General features: G+C 46.7%; 1 protein-coding gene across 2 annotated transcripts in view; it reads right to left on the bottom strand.

Moving 5' to 3' along the window:
- The window catches only part of LOC143804781 (pecanex-like protein 2), a 1087275-nt gene that overhangs the window by 794639 nt on the left and 275431 nt on the right, over positions 1-17205 (bottom strand). For both annotated transcript variants that reach the window (XM_077283212.1, XM_077283213.1), the window contains exon 6: positions 14555-14685. In XM_077283212.1, the coding sequence (XP_077139327.1) occupies positions 14555-14685 (131 nt within the window). The remainder of the gene's footprint in view (positions 1-14554; positions 14686-17205) is intronic.

The following is a 17205-nucleotide window of genomic DNA, read 5'->3' as shown; positions in this document are numbered from 1 at the left end:
ATGCTGTCCTTATCCTCCTCCTCCCTGTACTCAGGCCATCCCCGCTGAACAGACGGTATGACAGCTGTGCTTGTAGTACCATCTACAGCGCATGAAAGTAGCTCCTGTTCTTCCTCCTCTTCCTCCGCCTCATTGTCTACCGATCCACGTTGGGACGACATGAGGCTGGGCTGAGTGTAATCACCCTGTATGGTTCCTTGCTCCATGTCCTCATGCTCTGCCTGCAATGCATCCTCTTTCATTGTGAGCAGAGAAGTTTTCAGAATGTAGAGAAGCAGGATGGTGATGCTAATTATGGCGTCATCGCCGCTCACCATCTTGGTGCAGTCCTCAAAGTTTTGGAGGATGGTACATATGTCTGACATCCATGTCCACTCCTGAGGTCTTATGTGTGGAGTCTGAACTGAATAACGACGGCCATGTTGATGCTGGTAGTCAACAACTGCCCTCTTCTGCTCACAAATCCTTTTGAACATATGCAGTGTAGAATTCCAACACGTGGGAACATCACACACCAGTCAGTGAGCCGAAAGCTGCAAACGCTGCTGAAGCACGGCAAGGGTGGCTGAAGCTGGAGCTGACTTTCTAAAATGGGCACACAGGTGGCATACTTTCACTAGCAGATCCAGCAGCTCCGGGTAGCTTTTGAGAATAGTTGAATGACGAGGTTAAGCACATGGGCCAGTCACGGTACGTGTGTGAGCTGGCCTTGCCTCAGAGCTGCCACCAGGTTCCAGCCATTCTCACACACTACCATGCCTGGCTGTATGTTCAGCAGTGTCATCCAAAAATCTGACTGCTCTTTCAGCGCTGTCCACAACTCATCAGCATAGTGCGGTTTGTCACTTAAGCAGATTAGCATCAGCACAGCCTGTTGCTGCTTGGCTGAGGAAGTGCTGCAGTGCTTCCAGCTTCTTACTGATGTGCTCATTTTAGAGATGGATGCTGAAGAGGAGGTGGTGCTGGAGCTGTAGACTGTGGGGGCAACCCTGATTAACGTAGGGCCCGCAATCCTCGGCATGGGCAGGAAGTGTTCCATCCCAAGGTCCGACTGGGTCCCGGCTTCCACTATGTTAACCCAGTGTGCTGTCAGAGAGATGTACCGTCCCTGCCCACAACACTTGTCCACGTGTCCGCGGTTAAGTGGACTTTCCCAGTAACAGCATTGTTGAGGGCACGGGTAATGTTGTGGGACACGCCCTGGTGTAATGCCGGTACGGCACACCGAGACAAAAAGTGGCAACTGGGGACCGAGTACCTTGAGACGGCTGCCACCATCAGGTTGCAGAAAGCTTCCATCTCAATGAGCCTAAATGGCAACATTTCGAGTGCAAGCAGACAAGAAATGTTAGAATTTAGTACTTTGGCCTGTGGGGCGTTGACTGGGTATTTCCGCTTGCGTTCCAATGACTGGGGTATAAAAAACTGAGGGCTGCGCTGGGACAAGGACGTGGATGGGCTTGATGATGATGCTGTTTGACTGTGGGCAACAACAGGTGCAGGGCACGAGGCAACTTCACAAGCACCGTGGACTGGGGATTGGCTTCTATGCAAAACAGTGGAAGAAGCAGTGGTGTCACCTGCACACAGTGCTCCTGGAGCCTGGGGTTTGGCCCACAAAGTCGGGTGCTTTGCTGCCATGTGCCTGGTCATGCTGGTGGTGTTCAGGCTGGTTGTTTTGCTACCCCTGCTGATGTGGGTATGGCAGGTGCTGCTAATGGCCTGTTTGGGGTTATCAGCATAGTCTTTAAAAAATAACCAGACTCAGGAAGCTCTAACAGTTGGAATGGCAACTTCTGTCATGTTGGTGTTACGGGGAATGGATGCACGACTTCTGCCTGTGGCCACCACACTGCTTCTTCCTGCCTGTTGGGGTGCTATGCCTCCTTCCCCATGTGTGCTGCTGTCCTCGCTCTGCATGTCCTCCTGCCAGCTTTGGGTCAGTTACTATGTCATCCACCACCTCCTCTTCCACATCCGCAACCTGCTCCCCTTCCTGACAATTGTGTCTGATCATCGTACACCTCTTGTGCCACTTTCCCACCATCACCTTCGTGTGACCGTGGCTGTTCAAATCTTTGAGCATCGCTACATACGATCTCATCTGGCCCTAGTTGATTGGCCGAGAGTCCAAAATGTTTAACGGGAAAACTGAACAGCTCTTCGGAGTGTCCAAGTGTAGGATCAGTTGTCTCAGAGCACTTGGCATGGTGGGAGGAAGGAGGATCAGGGTGAAGAATATCCGAGCCATATTCATGGCTACTCAGACTTGACTATGTGGAAGATATGGTGGTGGTGGTGGTTAAATGACAGGAAGCATTATCCGCTATCCAACCAACAACCGTTTCACACTGCTCTGGCTTCAATAGTGGTGTGCTGCGGTCCCCTAGAAACTGGGACAGGAAGGTCGAGCAAGAAGATGTGGGTCTTTGTTGTGGCCCACTTTCACCTTGGCCACAGCCTCGTCCTCTGCATGCATCATCAGCATCACGACCACTTCCCCTTCCCTTGGCTTGCCCATTTTAAATGGACTACTGAAATATTTTAAAAGTTCAATACGAATGGATTAATTTTGATAAAATTTATATGTGATCAGTATGCCTAAAAAGCAAGGATTTGGAGACCACAGATAGACCAGGGGTCTGACAGAGATAACAGACTGCTTCAATATGTGGCCTGTATTTTTTTCAATTTTTTTAACCAAAAAATACTGTATAGACCAAGTGTAGCAGACAAAAACCTGGAATGTATGCTTGCAAAGCAAGGGTTTGGACACCACATATACACCGGGTGTCTAACGGGGATAACAGACTGTTTCAATATGTGGCTTTTTTTTTAAAACCATAAAATACTGTATAGAACAAGGGTAGCAGATAGACAAAAAAGTGGAATGTATGCCTGAAAAGCAAGAATTTGGAGACCACAGATACACCGGGCGCCTGACGGAGATAACAGACTGTTCCAATATGTGGTGTGTGTTTTTTTAACCACAAAATACTGTATAGACCAAGGCTAGCCAACCAAAAAATGTAATATATGCCTGCAAAGCGAGGATTTGGACACCACAGATATGCCAGATGTCTGACGGAGATAACAGACTGTTTCAATATGTGGCCTTTATAGAAAAAAAGAATTAACCACAAAATACTATAGAGACCAAGGCTAACAGACAAAGAAATGCAATGTATGCCTGCAGAGCGAGGATTTTGACGCCACAGATACACCGGGGGTTTGACGGAGATAACAGACTGTTTCAATATGTTGGCTGCTTTTTTGTTTTAAAATTTGTTAACCACAAAATACTATATAGACCAAGACTAGCAGACCAAAAAATGCAATGTATGCTTGTAAAGCAAGGATTTGGACACCACAGATACACCAGGCCTCTGACGGAGATAACAGACTGTTTCAATATGTGGCCTGTTTTTTTTGTCTTAAAATTGTTTTAGCTACAAAGTCCTGTATAGAACAAGGCTAGCAGACCAAAACATGCGCTGTATGCCTGCAAAGTGAGGATTTTGACACCACAGATACACCGGGCGTCTGACGGAGATAACAGTCTGTTTCAATATGTGGCCTTGTTTAAAAAAAAATGTTAAACCACAAAATACTGTATAGACCAAGGCCAGCAGACAAAAAATGCAGTGTATGCCTGCAAAGCGAGGATTTGGACACCACAGATACACCGGACGTCTGACGGAGATAACAAACTTTCAATATGTGGCCTTTTTTAAAAAAAAATGTTAAACCACAAAATACTGTATAGAACAAGGGTAGCAGACAAAAAAATGCAATGTATGCCTGCAAAGGGAGGATTTTGACAAAACAGATACACCGGGCATTTGACGAAGATAACAGACAGGCCACATATTGGAACAGTTTTTGTTTTTTTTTAACCACAAAATACTGTATAGATCAAGGCTAGCAGACAAAAAAATGCAATGTATGCCTGAAAAGCAAGAATTTGGAGACCACAGATAGACCAGGCGTCAGACGGAGATAACAGACAGATCACAATGCAGCCTTGATTTATTTTGGCCCACCAAAATTGTGTCAATAAGTAGGCTATGACACTAAAAAAAAAATTGGAGTACTAAAATTGTAAAATATTTAGCACAATGATATGCGATGCGTGTGGTTGCATTGATAGCAAGTGCCAGAGGGTGGAAGCACACGAGAACAAAGGAGCTTGGAGGAGAGCTGTGACTGGGCTCCCTCCAAGCTGGAGCACAGGAACCAGGCACCGGGAGCCCAAGACTGTGTAGTACTTCATGTCCCACAGTAGAACCGGAGGACAGTAAATTTTAAGTCGACTGTCCGCACCTCAACCTAAAGGTACAGCAACACACAGAGCCCGAGTCATGACAGAGACTCTGTAAAAAGGCTTAAGTCACCTACCATGCAGATACTGTCCCAGGACAGGAGAGAGATGACCTTGACGGAAACCACAGGCAGTAAGGAACTCGCTTATTCAGCGCGAGGTGGAAGGCATACGAACCTCACCTGGGAAAAAGATCTGTAATTGCTTCCAGGCTGACCAGACCTCACCAACACCCGTTGCTGGTAGCCTGGACTGTGGCTGTCTACCATCAGTAAACCAGGTAAAGAGACTGCAACTTTGAGTCCTCTATTTATTTCTGGCACCACACCATCTTTGCCAAACACACCGGGAGCCCTAGGGACCCCAGCTTCACCTGTGGGAAGCCATACGATCTTTGCTGCAGTGCCATCACTCCCCAGAGGACCCCTGTTAGCAGCATCGGTCTCCTCTGACCGAATACCACAGGTGGCGTCACAAACATTTCTTATTTTACAAACTTTATTCAAACCCGTTTAAAGACCATCCCTTTAACATGGGCACCCAAGGCCACGGACCGGATCGCCGCTGCCGCCGTGACACATCCCTTTAAGTACCTGACCCTATACTGAGTACACCACGGCCCTGGCGGGCATTCCAACAACATACTACATTACATTGAAACCACCCAAAAAATCTTTGATATGAATAAATTAAGCTGGGGTGGGTGTTTAATTAGTCTTTGGTATACGCCACACTGTATCTGTGCACCAGTTTCTCCTGTCTAATGAAGTTCCAGAATCTTGATAACTTCTCTTGACGTTGGCATTGTCGATGTTCCGGTGGGCTCTTAACCCCTTAAGAACTTCCCCTCCATAAAAACCACCCAACCCAAAATTAAGACCAGGACAACAAAATTGGATAGTAATGGCCACAGCAGCCTTTATTTTAAATAACATACAAATATATTTAACAGTAATATAAATAACATTGGGAGGTTCCTTAAAGGTCCCAAAATCTGGTGATCAAATGTAACAACAATTATTGTGAACAAATAACAAAACCTTAGATTACTCCCAGCCGTTGCCCCACTGGCTCGGGAGCACCAATACCCTTACTGGGATCTACTGTCCACTTAAACCCTGGGGATCCGACAAACCACTGCCAAAATCCCCCCAAAGATCACCGGACCAAAACATCGTACAATAACAATTGAGGAATCCATATCCCCACAGATCCCCAAGACCAATTTAGCACCAACTTCAAGGATCCCCCCCAACCGCCACAATGGAGGCATTTGACCACCTCAAATGCCAGAGATCCCACTACCCCAAAATGCTATGGCCCTCTCAATACCATCCTGCAAACCAAGCACCCATAAATCAATGCTTACAGCATTCAAACGTACTCCATCAGCCAACCAAAAATCGTCACCATCTTTCTCCAAATCAAAATGACGAACCGACACACCTATGTCCTAACCACAAAATTGGACACCGCTCTATTAACTTTTATCTGGGTCTTATTGATCTTTTCAACCAGTCTCGCATTACGCCAGCATTTTCGTGGAACAATCTCCGACCACGGTCAACCCCCTAAAGGACAACCACAACCTAAGCAAATCATGCATAATATCCTTCACTAACTCCCAGAATGGGCGAACCCCCAAATCATTTCCCCCAAGATGAAGTACCAAAATATTAGGTGTCCTATTGAGCCTGGCGCTGTTATGCTCCTCCTGAAGGAACCTGCTCCAACCCATACCCCTAAAACCCAGCCACCTGATCACCACCACTTTCCTGGAAAAGCCAAGCTGCCTACCCTTGCACCTCACGTCCGCACACTGAGCTCCCCAATAAACATAGGAATGGCCCAGGTCAACAAGGGAATTGAACCTACAAATAAAACACAACAATTTACCACCAACATTCTCAACAAAAGACAAACAACTCCTTTCAAACTTGTAAATCATCCCCAACCCATTGTGTCCGAATATAACTCTCATACCGCCTGGAGTCCCATCTCCCAATCCGCTGCACCACCTCTGGGCCCAAACCGGCAACTGCTGCTTCTGTCGCCGCCCCAATTCTGACAGAATGAGATGCAAACCGGGAGGCATCCAAACCCATCGACGCCAGACTTTTCCAAAAAATTTACACAAACTAAAACCTTCATAAAAAGGAACGATCCACATGACACAATAAAGACCACTCCCTACAGGGCTGAAAAACATAACACTGTAAACAGCGTACTGGACACATTAAGGATCCTTGCACCACACCCAAAAACACTCGCTTACACCTCCCCTCCTGGTCACCTGATCCAAAAATCCAAACCCCTGTTTGAGATCACCATATTCTTTGCCAGCAGACCTCCCCCCTTATTTCTACTGGGAGATACGATTTCCCCCACTCCCAAAAAAGGCAAGGGAAAACGCCAACCGAAAGAGACTAGCCTCAAAAACGAAACACCAATCCTATCCAAACTCCCACCTAACTGTTCCAAAATGCTGTACGACACTGGGCGCCTCAAATCCCCATGATTACTCCGACACCTGAACTCCTTCAACGCCTGTTTTACCAAGAACAATTTAGTCAAATCCTTCTGGCCCCCGTAATTTGAAACCAAAAGCCAAAGCTGCACTGATCTGCAAACAACCACAACAATAGAGCTCCCACAAGCAGCCCGGAGACCACCATCCAGAGCCCTACCGCACACTCCAAACCATCATCCTTCGCATCCGGGGCCAGATACTGAAAGCGTTCGCACTGTAAACGAGATAAAGAGTCAGCAATGGAATTCCTGACACAATGCACATGAGAAGCCGTCACATTTAAAGACAAACATCAACACCAAATGCCGTAACACACGAATCACAGACAAAGAAGATACCGACAAATTGTTAATGGCACACACTACCCCCATGTTATCATATTTGAATCATACCCTCCTGTCCTGAAACTCTTTCCTCCACAAATGCACAACCACCAGAATGGGAAAAATTTCCAACAAAGCAATGTTCTTGACCAGGCCTGACTGAAACCACTCCTCCGGCCACTTAACCGTGCACCACTGGCCTCCAAAATATGCCACAAAACCAACCCCACCAGACACATCCGTAAACAGCTCCAATTCACAGTTCTCAATCACTTCTCCCATGAGCAAAAAACATTTTTTATATTGCACCAAAAACCGATCCCACACTTCCAAATCCGCCCTGTGCTCACACAATAGTAGACACAGTAATGATGTGGAGCCCGTACTCCGGAAGTGGCACCAGACAAGTGCTGTGAAAAAACCTTTCCAATTTGGATAATGTGGCAAGTGAAATTCAGCTTCCCAAGAAGCGACTGGACTTCCCGCAAAGACAGCTTCTTCAGACACCTGGCCTGAGCCACCTCTTCACACAAGACCGCTACCTTGTCCTCCAGCAACCTGAATTCCCAATTGACCGAGTCAATTACGATTCCCAAAAAAGACAGGCACGTACAAGGCCCTTCCGTTTTTCCCAGAGCAAGCGGTACACCGAATCGCTCTACTACAAATTCCACGGCCCTCAAAATCCTCTCACAACACCTGGAATGGCCGGGATGATACACAAAAAATCATCCAAATAATGTACCAGGGAATCATAACCTGACACCTCACTGACAGCCCATTCAAGAAACGAGCTAAACTCTTCAAAAAACGCGCAAGACAATGAGCAACCCATAGGTAAACACTGGCAACAATCTAAAGGCCGATTCAATATCTGTTTTAGCCAATGCAACACCCGCCAGGGCAGTGGGGTACTCGGTATCGGGTTCGGTACTTAAAGGGATGTGTCATGGCTGCGGCGACCCGGGCCTTGGCCCTGGGCACCCAAGTTCAAAGGACAGTCTTTAAAGGGGTTTGTGAAATAAAGATTGTGTTCGTGACACCACCTGTGGTATTCGGTCAGGGATGACCGACACTGCTTAAAGGGGTCCTTGGGGTGATGTTGTGGCAGCAGGGATGGTATGGCTTCCCGCAGGTGAAGCTGGGTCCCCAGGGCTCCTGATGTATAGATAAGGATGGTGAGTGGTGTAGCAAGAAATGGAGGACACAGGTTTGCAGTCTCTTTACCTGGTTTACTGATGAATTCAGTTGTAAAGGCACAGATGATTGGCCTCGGGGAGACCAAAACATCCAACACCGCGGAGACACCATCACGTGTTTCTCAACGCAGTGATCCAGAACACTGCCCCCATCCCTTATGGGAAATATGCAAATGCATGTAGGATAGCTGCGGAGACACCATCACGTGTTTCTCAATGCAAGCAGTGAATAGCCAGACCTTTCCCCGGGAAGGAACAACCACGGGAAGGGCAGCATCCAATAAAGGAAAACATCCAATACAGGAAAACCACCCATGCCAAGCATGGTATCCATCCACAGACAGCTGTTCGGGGTGTTTGCCCCTCATCAGTGTGGAGTAGGAATCTGGCTATTAGGAGCAGTGCCTAGTAAAAGGCTGTAAAGGCACAGATGATTGGCCTCGGGGAGACCAAAACATCCAACACCGCAGAGACACCATCACGTGTTTCTCAACGCAGTGATCCAGAACACTGCCCCCATCCCTTATGGGAAATATGCAAATGCATGTAGGATAGCTGCGGAGACACCATCACGTGTTTCTCAACGCAAGCAGTGAATAGCCTTCCCGTGGTTGTTCCTTCCCGGGGAAAGGTCTGGCTATTCACTGCTTGCGTTGAGAAACACGGGATGGTGTCTCCGCAGCTATCCTACATGCATTTGCATATTTCCCATAAGGGATGGGGGCAGTGTTCTGGATCACTGCGTTGAGAAACACGTGATGGTGTCTCCGCGGTGTTGGATGTTTTGGGCTCCCCGAGGCCAATCATCTGTGCCTTTACAGCCTTTTACTAGGCACTGCTCCTAATAGCCAGATTCCTACTCCACACTGATGAGGGGCAAACACCCCGAAACAGCTGTCTGTGGATGGATACCATGCTTGGCATAGGTGGTTTTCCTGTATTGGATGTTTTCCTTTATTGGATGCTGCCCTTCCCGTGGTTGTTCCTTCCCGGGGAAAGGTCTGGCTATTCACTGCTTGCGTTGAGAAACACGTGATGGTGTCTCCGCAGCTATCCTACATACTGATGAATTCAGGCAGCCACAGTCCAGGGTACCAGATCACGGATGCAGGTGTGGTCTGGCCGGCTTGGAAGTGAGTTGGGAGTCCCCTTTACCAGGTGGGGTTGGAAGCCTTCCTTCTAGCGCTGTGGTGTAGTCCCTTGCTGCCTTAGGCCTCACACAAAGTCCTTACGTATTCTCTCTGTCCCCCTTTAGGTAGGACAATACCTGTATGACATGTAACTCGAGCCTTTTTATAGGATGTCTATCATGACCCGAACTCTATGCGTTACTGTGTCTTCAAGTGTATGGTGGACAGGTAACTTGCAATCTGCTGTCCCACCGGTTTCTGCTGTGAGACGTAGAGTACTGCACAACCTCGGTCTTCTGGCTATCAGTTTCATGCGCTTCAGCGTGGAAGCTCAGTCGCAGCTTCTCCCCAGCTCTTCACTTTGCCTGTGCTTCACTTCCCCTTCACACTCTCTACAATCTGTTCTGCTTTCCTTTCTCTCTCTTTCCAGGAGCTGCAGCATCTCATGTGGCTGCACGGCCCCTCACTTTCCTCACAGGAGCTGCAGATCCTCTTGTCTGCAGGGCCCCTTCCCTTACACTGACTGACTTTCCCTCCAGATCAGAATATATATAGAGGAGCCACCCACAAGCTGGATCAGAGCTCCCCCTTCTGGCCTGGAGTATGAACATGTTGCATGTTTGTGATTACCTGATAAAAGGAATCCTTCATCACTTCCAAGCACGACATCACTCTCCCCGTGAGAAAAGCAATGCCACTGTAACAACCAGGAACCTGGTGTTACACCAACAATGCCCCCTGCCCACAACTCCGAACCCAACGCACTGCCTCATCAAAAGACGTATAGGCCACAGAACATACCTCAGTCACTGACTTCCCACGAGGAAAAGACAAATGAAGGATAAGCCTGAACTTATTCGGCTCTTTTTTGAGAACGATTCCCAGCGGGAAACAACTAAATCCTTAAAGAAAGGAACCTTGAATGTCCCATCCATATGCCCTAGCACCACTTCTTTGTTCAATTTTTCTGTAACCACCTCAGGATATTGTTTGACCGATCTAAGATTCTTAACTACATGAGGAATCTCAAAAGGAGGAGCAGAGATTCTAAAACCATCCCTAAAACCAGCTAGCTACAGCTCCCCCTTAACACTATCCAGATACCTACTTAGATAAGGGACCATCGCGGCCAGCTTCACTGGCATCTCCCCCTTTTGTATTACCACTCTCTGCTTTTGCCTTGTTCTTTCTTAAACATTTTGCAGTGCCATGCGAGGAACCACTGCCGTGTGAGCAAAGGTGCTTGAACGTGCAGCTAGCCCCAAATTTGTACTGACTGTCATTAAATTGCCAACATAATCGGGGTTTCTGACTTCCGGACTGCCCCGACTGACCTCCTGCCCCTTGTGTGTTCCCCTGATTGGTAGACTGGCCACCCCCATGGCCCCTCCCTGGGTAGGAGGCTGTTGGTAGTATAAGAAGCAGGCCACCCGACTGGACCGTTGCCAACATGATCCGCTGTGTCATCACCGGAAATAGTCATCCAGGCACGCGCAGGTTCCGCTCCCACACAGACTGAGGGGAAGGCCTGCAAACCGCCGCTGGACCCAAGCCCAGCTCTTGGATTCCTACCAGACCAGGGCCTGCTGGAATGTTTGAGGCCCAGCGCTTGGCCTGGAAGGTCCCTACAGGGGCTCCTGCACCGGCGCTGGGTGCGAGGAGCAGCATCAGCGGACAACCGTTCCATGGACCTAACTCACCAAGGGTGCTGCTACTGAGGAGAAACTTCAGGCCTTGACCCCCTGCCGTCACCCAGGATCTCCGCCACCTGCTGCTCCAACCAGCCAGGTGGATGTGACTCCACTGCTGCCCTAAGCCTATCCAGGACTTTTGCCACAGACCCCATATCGCGCGCTGCAGGAGGACAAGGGGACTGTTCGGGCTGATTCAGGAGTGGAAACTGAGGTAACCGCCCCAATCACTCGACCTAAAGTACCCCCCTTAATTTACATACACCCACCCCACTAAAACCTTCTCCCACTCCCTCCAACCCACTGTCATGACAGCCTCCTCTTATGCCATGGGGGGAAGGGCGGCTCGCTCCAGCCTTTCCTTTCTTTAAATTACTCTAACATCAATAAAATCAACAGTTGGTGTGGAATAGGAGTTTTTTTGTTGGTGAAACTATTGATTTCCTGAATATACCGTAGTTATTTTTAATAGATTTTTCACTTAGTGGCCTGACTATACAATAGTTTTAAGGTCTTACTACTAATCTTTGATTTATACTTGAATATCTACAGTCATAGGACAATAAAGGGATTATTTTAATAAAAGGCCGATTTTTATTTTAGGGCACTTTCACACTTGCGTTTACCTGATCTGTGGCAGGCTGCGGACTTCCTCCGTGAAGCCCCGCCCTCGACCGCACCTCCGCCGCTAGCTCCGCCTACTTCTGCATGCGGCCGCATGCGACCTCCGTACCTATCTTTAACATTAGGTACGCAGGTCGTGCGGCTGTATGCGGATGCTGCCGCATGCGTCGTTTTGACGATGCGGAAAAAAAAAATGCTACAGGCTGCGTCCTACGCTGGTCGCCGCATCGTCAAAACGACGCATGCGGCAGCATCCGCATACAGCCGCACGACCTGCGTACCTAATGTTAAAGATAGGTACGGAGGTCGCATGCTGGCCGCATGCAGAAGTAGGCGGAGCTAGCGGCCGAGGGCGGGGCTTCACGAAGGAAGTCCACAGCCTGCCGCAGATCAGGTAAACGCAAGTGTGAAAGTAGCCTATGTTTTTTTTTTTCAAAATAAGGTAAATTTTAGTAAAACAAACAAAATACATGTTGTATCTTACTTTTACATTTAATTCATCCTTTTATAACTTTTACATGTTAAAATTGCACCTCGGAGAAGCACTTTAAGCTCCCAGAACTGGCAATTAGTGATAAAAGCGGGCTCCTGAAGGGTGGCAGATGGAGTGTGGCAGTGTATAACAATAGCCCTCCTGCTATTGGTAACTTGGATTCATAGCAAATGTTACTCGTTTGTTCCAGTTCCAGCAACAAGCGCGGCATCATGCCTCTGTCTCGTCTGGTTGCTTGTGATCTCCAGTGTGTGGGGTTAAAGCTGTGGCAAACTGAAAAGTCTGATTATCTAATTCTACAAGGTCAAATAAACTGCTTGTGTATTCCTGTAGTTGGCCCTGCACTACTCTATTGATGCTACTGTACATCCGAGTCTCCACTTCTTTTCAACTTGCAGCACAGGTGCGGAGGAGACAGGGAAAGTAATTTCTCTATCTCCTCTGCTGCCGGCGTTGGCGGGAATTGGCTGATATCCAAGTGCAGTGCAATGTTTCGCTCGCACCCATTGACTTGTATGGGTGCAAGTGAGCCAAGTCTCAATGCCAATCACAGCATGTTGCAATTTTTCTCTCATGCTGAATCAGCATGAGAGAATAATAGCATATCTGTGCTGCCCCATAGAGTAACACTGGGCCGAGTGCTATGCAATGTTTTATCACAGCACTCAGCTGTGTCATACAGTAGCGCGACTCCGGCCTTAGTGTAGTGACTGCACAGCTTCAGAATGCTATTGGCCTACAGACTAACCCTATATCTACAGGTTAAAAGATTTTTTTTACATGACAGGTTCCCCTTAATACAATTTCACCTCATCACTGCTATGCATCATGAGTTTTTCCCTTTTAGGAAAAAAAAGTATTTTTTTTTAAATAATTATTCGTCAACCTTATTTAAACTTGATGGATATATGTATTTTTCTCAAAGGCACTAATCTACTATATAATTGTCTAAGGGTCACTTCCGTCTGTCTGTCCTTCTGTCTGTCTGTCTGTAACGGTTATTCACTGTGCGCGTCACTGATTGATCTCGGCAGCTGCCTGTCATGGCTGCCGTGACCAATCAGTGACGCGCACAGTCCGGAAGAAAATGGCCTCTCCTTACTCCCCGCACTCACTGCCCGGCGCCCGCATACACCCCTCCGCTCACCGCTCACACAGGGTTAATGCCAGCGGTAACGGACCGTGTTATGCCGCGAGTAACGCACTCCGTTACCGCCGCTATTAACCCTGTGTGACCAAGTTTTTTACTATTGACGCAGCCTATGCAGCGCCAATAGTAAAAACATCTAATGTTAAAAATAATTTAAAAAAAATAAAAAATAATTATATACTCACCTATGCCGACTTTCCCGCTCCTTGCGATGCAACCGGCACGTTCCGGTGCACGGATGGTCTGGCCCAAGGACCTGCCATGACGTCACGGTCATGTGACCGCGACGTCATCACAAGTCCTGCGCGCCTGCGCTGAAAGGACCTACCGTGACGTCACGGTCACATGACCTCGACACGGTCACGTGACCGCGACGTCATCACAGCCTGGGACCGGAAGCTGCCGGCTGCACCCGACACAGGCGACACAGCTACAACGTGCCAGCGGAAGGTGAGTATGTTTATTTTTTATTTTTTTAACCTGTGTCATACATGGCTGGGCAATATACTACATGGGCTGTGCAATATACTACGTGGCTCTGTGCTGTATACTACATCACTGGGCAATATACTACGTCACTGGGAAATATACTACGTAACTGGGCAATATACTATGTGGCTCTGTGCTGTATACTACGTCACTGGGCAATATACTACGTGGCTGGGCAATATACTACATAGCTGTGCAATATACTACGTGGCTCTGTGCTGTATACTACATCACTGGGCAATATACTACGTCACTGGGCAATATACTACATCACTGGGCAATATACTATGTGGCTCTGTGGTGTATACTACGTCACTGGGCAATATACTACGTGGCTCTGTGCTGTATACTACGTGGGCTGGGCAATATACTACGTGGCTGGGCAATATACTACGTGGCTGGGCAATATACTACGTGGCTCTGTGCTGTATACTATGTGGGCTGGGCAATATACTACGTGGGCTGGGCAATATACTACGTGGCTGGGCAATATACTACGTGGCTGGGCAATATACTACGTGGACATACATATTCTAGAATACCCGATGTGTTAGAATCGGGCCACCATCTAGTTATATAATAATATTTAAGATCTCAGACTCACCTTTGTTTAATTGTGTGTCATCTTGCAAAGAGGCAGTAGTTCCACAAAAGACTTGTAAAACAGTACTTTCCTGCTGTGATGAATGAACACATGTCACTTCATAGATGATCTTTTTTCTGGTCATCTGGAAACTTTACAAATCAACATATTTTCAGTCAGAATAGTAAAATACTTACCAAGTACAAAACATTAGTCAAAAGTTTAGACATTGTTTATATGTGTTCTTTCAGATTTAATTATACATAATCTAACACTGGCACTATGAAAGCCAATGTTTTTGTAGATCCAACAAGGCTGAAATGTTCCTTATTAATTTAATCATTACCACTAATGTCCTTAAAATGTACCATTTTTAATGTAAACACCATGTAATCCTAGGGTAGCAGTTGTGGCCTTGACTCAATTTAATTGCATATACTGTATCTCTTCCTGATATTTGTATTTTCACAAATGTTTCTTCCAAAAGTGAGAGCTATATGTTCTATTTTTTCCAAAAATATTTAACCCCTTCACAACCGCCCTGATTTCAGTTTTTGTGGTTTTGTTTTTTCCTCACTAAAAATCTTCAGTGATCTCACTGAGGTTCATCGGGCCGCTCACAGTGAACAGTCCATGGGAGCACAGCTTCAGTGACTGGCAGTAACCTCTATGACTTCACCGCTCGTCACTGAAGCTGCACTCACAGCAGCTCAGGTGTCGCAGAGATGTATTACGACGTGGAACAGTATGGATTATTCTCATTTCAGACAGGTGAGAGAAATGATTGCTTATTATTTTGTTTTTACAGGGGACATGGGCTTCAATGGACTAGGTGTAAAGATGAGTATAACAGTTTGTTTTTTATTTCTAAATAAATGTGTAAAACAGGGCGCTGAGTTTTATTTCAAGTAAAGGATTTTATTCTTGCTGTGTATTTATTTCAATACTTTCTATGGGATTAGCAATGAGGGCATCTTATAGAAGCCTCTCCATTACTAACCCCTGGGCGTGATGTTACCTGACAATACAAAGGTGACATCAACCCCAATACTATTACCTCACTTGCCACCGCCACAGGGCAAGTGGGAAGAGTGAGGCTAAGCCACCTTTAGTGCATTTTATGGATGGGCCATTTCTGGAGCAGCTGAGGGCTGATGTTGGCCAATCAATGCGCAAAGTACCTTATTTTGTACTGTATTTTTCATAGCACTTTTGCAGATACAGTGCAAAACAGAAAGGAACCATAACTGATTTAATGAGCCATTCGTAGTTTCAATGTTCTACAGTAATCATTCATGGTATATCATAGTGCAACCTTTATCGTTTTTCAAGTTATATGCTTTTTCTGGTAGGCAACAGTTCACACTAGCTTGTATGTGCTGATCTTTTTCTTCATTTGTATCGAAGGCTGATATTGGTAGCCTGGGAGGGGGGCAATATCTCAGGCTTCTTCCCAGGCTATTACTATCAACCCACACTTGTCTGTTTAGCCTTTGCTGGTTTGAATTTATAGGATGAACCTCCAAAAAAATATTTCTGGGGTCCCCCGTAAATTCATTAGGAAAGGCTAAGCAAACAGCTGTGAGCTGTTAATAGCATGTGAACCTTTTGGGATACTGTCCCTTTTCCCAGATTTTTAACATCAGCCCCCACCCTGTTGTGGGATTTCCCTCTGCTGGTTATGAAAATTACGTAGGAGCTCATGCCTTTTTTTATTTCATTCTTTATTTTACACAGGAGGTACACAGCTGCTGCTGAATACAACTTCCATCATTGTCTCTTGAGGGAGACCAAGCAACAATGAAGAGAGCTGCCTTTAGCAGCTGGAATGGCCGACAGGAAAAACTAGGTTCTACTAAAAATAACAGCAGATATAGCAAATTGTCTAAAACCTTACAAGTAATCAGAAAGAACTGGCACATTTTAGGGAAAGATACTGAGTTGAAAGAGGTGGTTGATAGGGGCCCTTTGTTTGCTTGCCATCGCAGCACAAATCTTAAAGACCTTTTAGTCCATAATCGGGTGAAAAATGATCAGGAAAGTTGGCTGAGAGCAAGAATCCCTAAAGGGAACTTCAGATGTGGTCAGTGTAATTTCTGTTCTTTCCATTTAACAGGCAATATGATTACAATTGGCCCTATTCACCATCAGGTCCGCAATTTTGTTTCCTGCAGGACCACATATGTAGTTTATGTAATTTTCTGAACTTGCGGCTTCTTCTACATTGGTAAGACTATCCGTCCACTTTTTGTGAGGGTTAGGGAACACTTTAATTCCATTAAGTCAGAGAAAGGAGTTTTTTAAGAAAGGTGAGTGCTTTTCATATTTTTTCTACATTGGGACTTGGCACTATGTATATATTGCTTCCTCCTCACTGAGGAGGTGCCTGCACAACCTTCCTGTTCTGCAGTCTAAGTTGCATAAGGTTGCATACCAGTACCTGCTGCACTCTAGTGCAGATCTTGTCTGCTGCACTCTTGTGCAGATCCTGCCTGCTGCACTCTCATGCAAATCCTGCCTGCTGCACTCTGATGCAGATCCTGCCTGCTGCACTTTGATACAAACTCTGCCTGCTGCACTCTGATTCAAGCACTGCCTGCTGCACCCTGATTCAAGCTCTGCCTGCTGCACCATCCACTCTGTCCTACTGGGTCCAGCTGCTGTGTGTCCGT

The sequence above is a fragment of the Ranitomeya variabilis genome, chromosome 2, assembly GCF_051348905.1.
Source record: "Ranitomeya variabilis isolate aRanVar5 chromosome 2, aRanVar5.hap1, whole genome shotgun sequence".
Lineage (NCBI taxonomy): Eukaryota > Metazoa > Chordata > Amphibia > Anura > Dendrobatidae > Ranitomeya > Ranitomeya variabilis.
Note: the sequence above shows the minus strand (reverse complement) of the source record. Positions and strands in the feature narration are given on the sequence as shown.